The sequence below is a fragment of the Priapulus caudatus genome, unplaced genomic scaffold, assembly GCF_000485595.1.
Source record: "Priapulus caudatus unplaced genomic scaffold, Priapulus_caudatus-5.0.1 Scaffold4271, whole genome shotgun sequence".
In the NCBI taxonomy this organism is placed as follows: domain Eukaryota; kingdom Metazoa; phylum Priapulida; class Priapulimorpha; order Priapulimorphida; family Priapulidae; genus Priapulus; species Priapulus caudatus.
Window position 1 is genome coordinate 9,544 of NW_014581332.1, and position 1,020 is coordinate 10,563.

Below are 1,020 nucleotides of genomic sequence, written 5' to 3' on the forward strand. Positions count from 1 at the left end.
ACACACACACACACCACACACACAAACACACAACACACAATCACACACACACACACAAACACACACACACCACACACGCACGCACGCACGCACGCACGCACGGGCAAGCGCACAGCACGCACGCACACGCACCACACACAAACTCATACTGACAAGCAATATCTGCATGCTTACAATATCACGCACCGCTGTGTGCGGCGTTCAGTTCGGGTTTTCGATATGCGGGACAACGGTAACTACCGGCGAAGTTGTTGATTGTATCATAGCTTCCATAATTACGTTCTAAAAAACGCTGTTGAGTAAGCTAATAAGAAATCTAAGAACTAGAGACAAAGTTATCGTCTTATATCTTCTGCTGTGTGCCGGTCTGCTCTATATCATGTGTTCTGGCGTATGAATGGCAACCCCGCCATATTTCAGCGAGTGATTGCGCGTTCGATGCATTAACGACTACGGTAATGGCATCAAGGGGCGGCTGTCCCCTGGCGAGACTATAGCTGTTTACAGCCTGAAATATTAATGTCGTTAGATATCAAGTTGCAGTTTGGCGTTCCGCGGCCGAAGTACATGGTAGAAGATTACGCATCAAAAGCAGCGTGTGGAGCGATGTTCACGGTAGACCACAAACTACGCCTAACGCACGCAGCACGCACGCCACGCAGCACATGTACTCTTTCCCAACCCCTCAACGAACAGCTGACAAAAAGTATTCACCTGAAACATTCTCTTTCGGATTGCCGGCCGTGGGTTGAGTTAAAGCGAGTATAAAACCCGCTTAGAAAAGGAAAACTTCGCTTACTTGCAATACGCTGTATGCTAGTGCGGAAGAGCAGCCGGTACTCATCTAGCACCATATGTCCGGTGCTAACCGCCTAATTTTATGACCCCTCGCGCATAAATCAGCGACCCGAACTCGAATAAATTCACGCCCGCGCGGACGAAATAAAAATTGAGAAGACCCAGGACTTCGTTTCACCATCGACGCAGGACGAGCCGAGAGCGACGTCCCGGCCTCTCTCC

The 1,020-nt window shown here is 49.6% G+C and overlaps 1 protein-coding gene across 1 annotated transcript in view; it reads left to right on the forward strand.

Moving 5' to 3' along the window:
- Positions 1-219: 219 nt before the first annotated feature.
- LOC106819736 (protein Wnt-4-like) overlaps positions 220-1,020 on the forward strand; it is a gene marked incomplete at its 3' end in the record, with an annotated part of 1,387 nt that continues 586 nt past the window's right edge. Inside the window, exon 1 of the mRNA XM_014824331.1 lies at positions 220-232. Coding sequence (XP_014679817.1) covers positions 220-232 — 13 coding nt within the window. The remainder of the gene's footprint in view (positions 233-1,020) is intronic.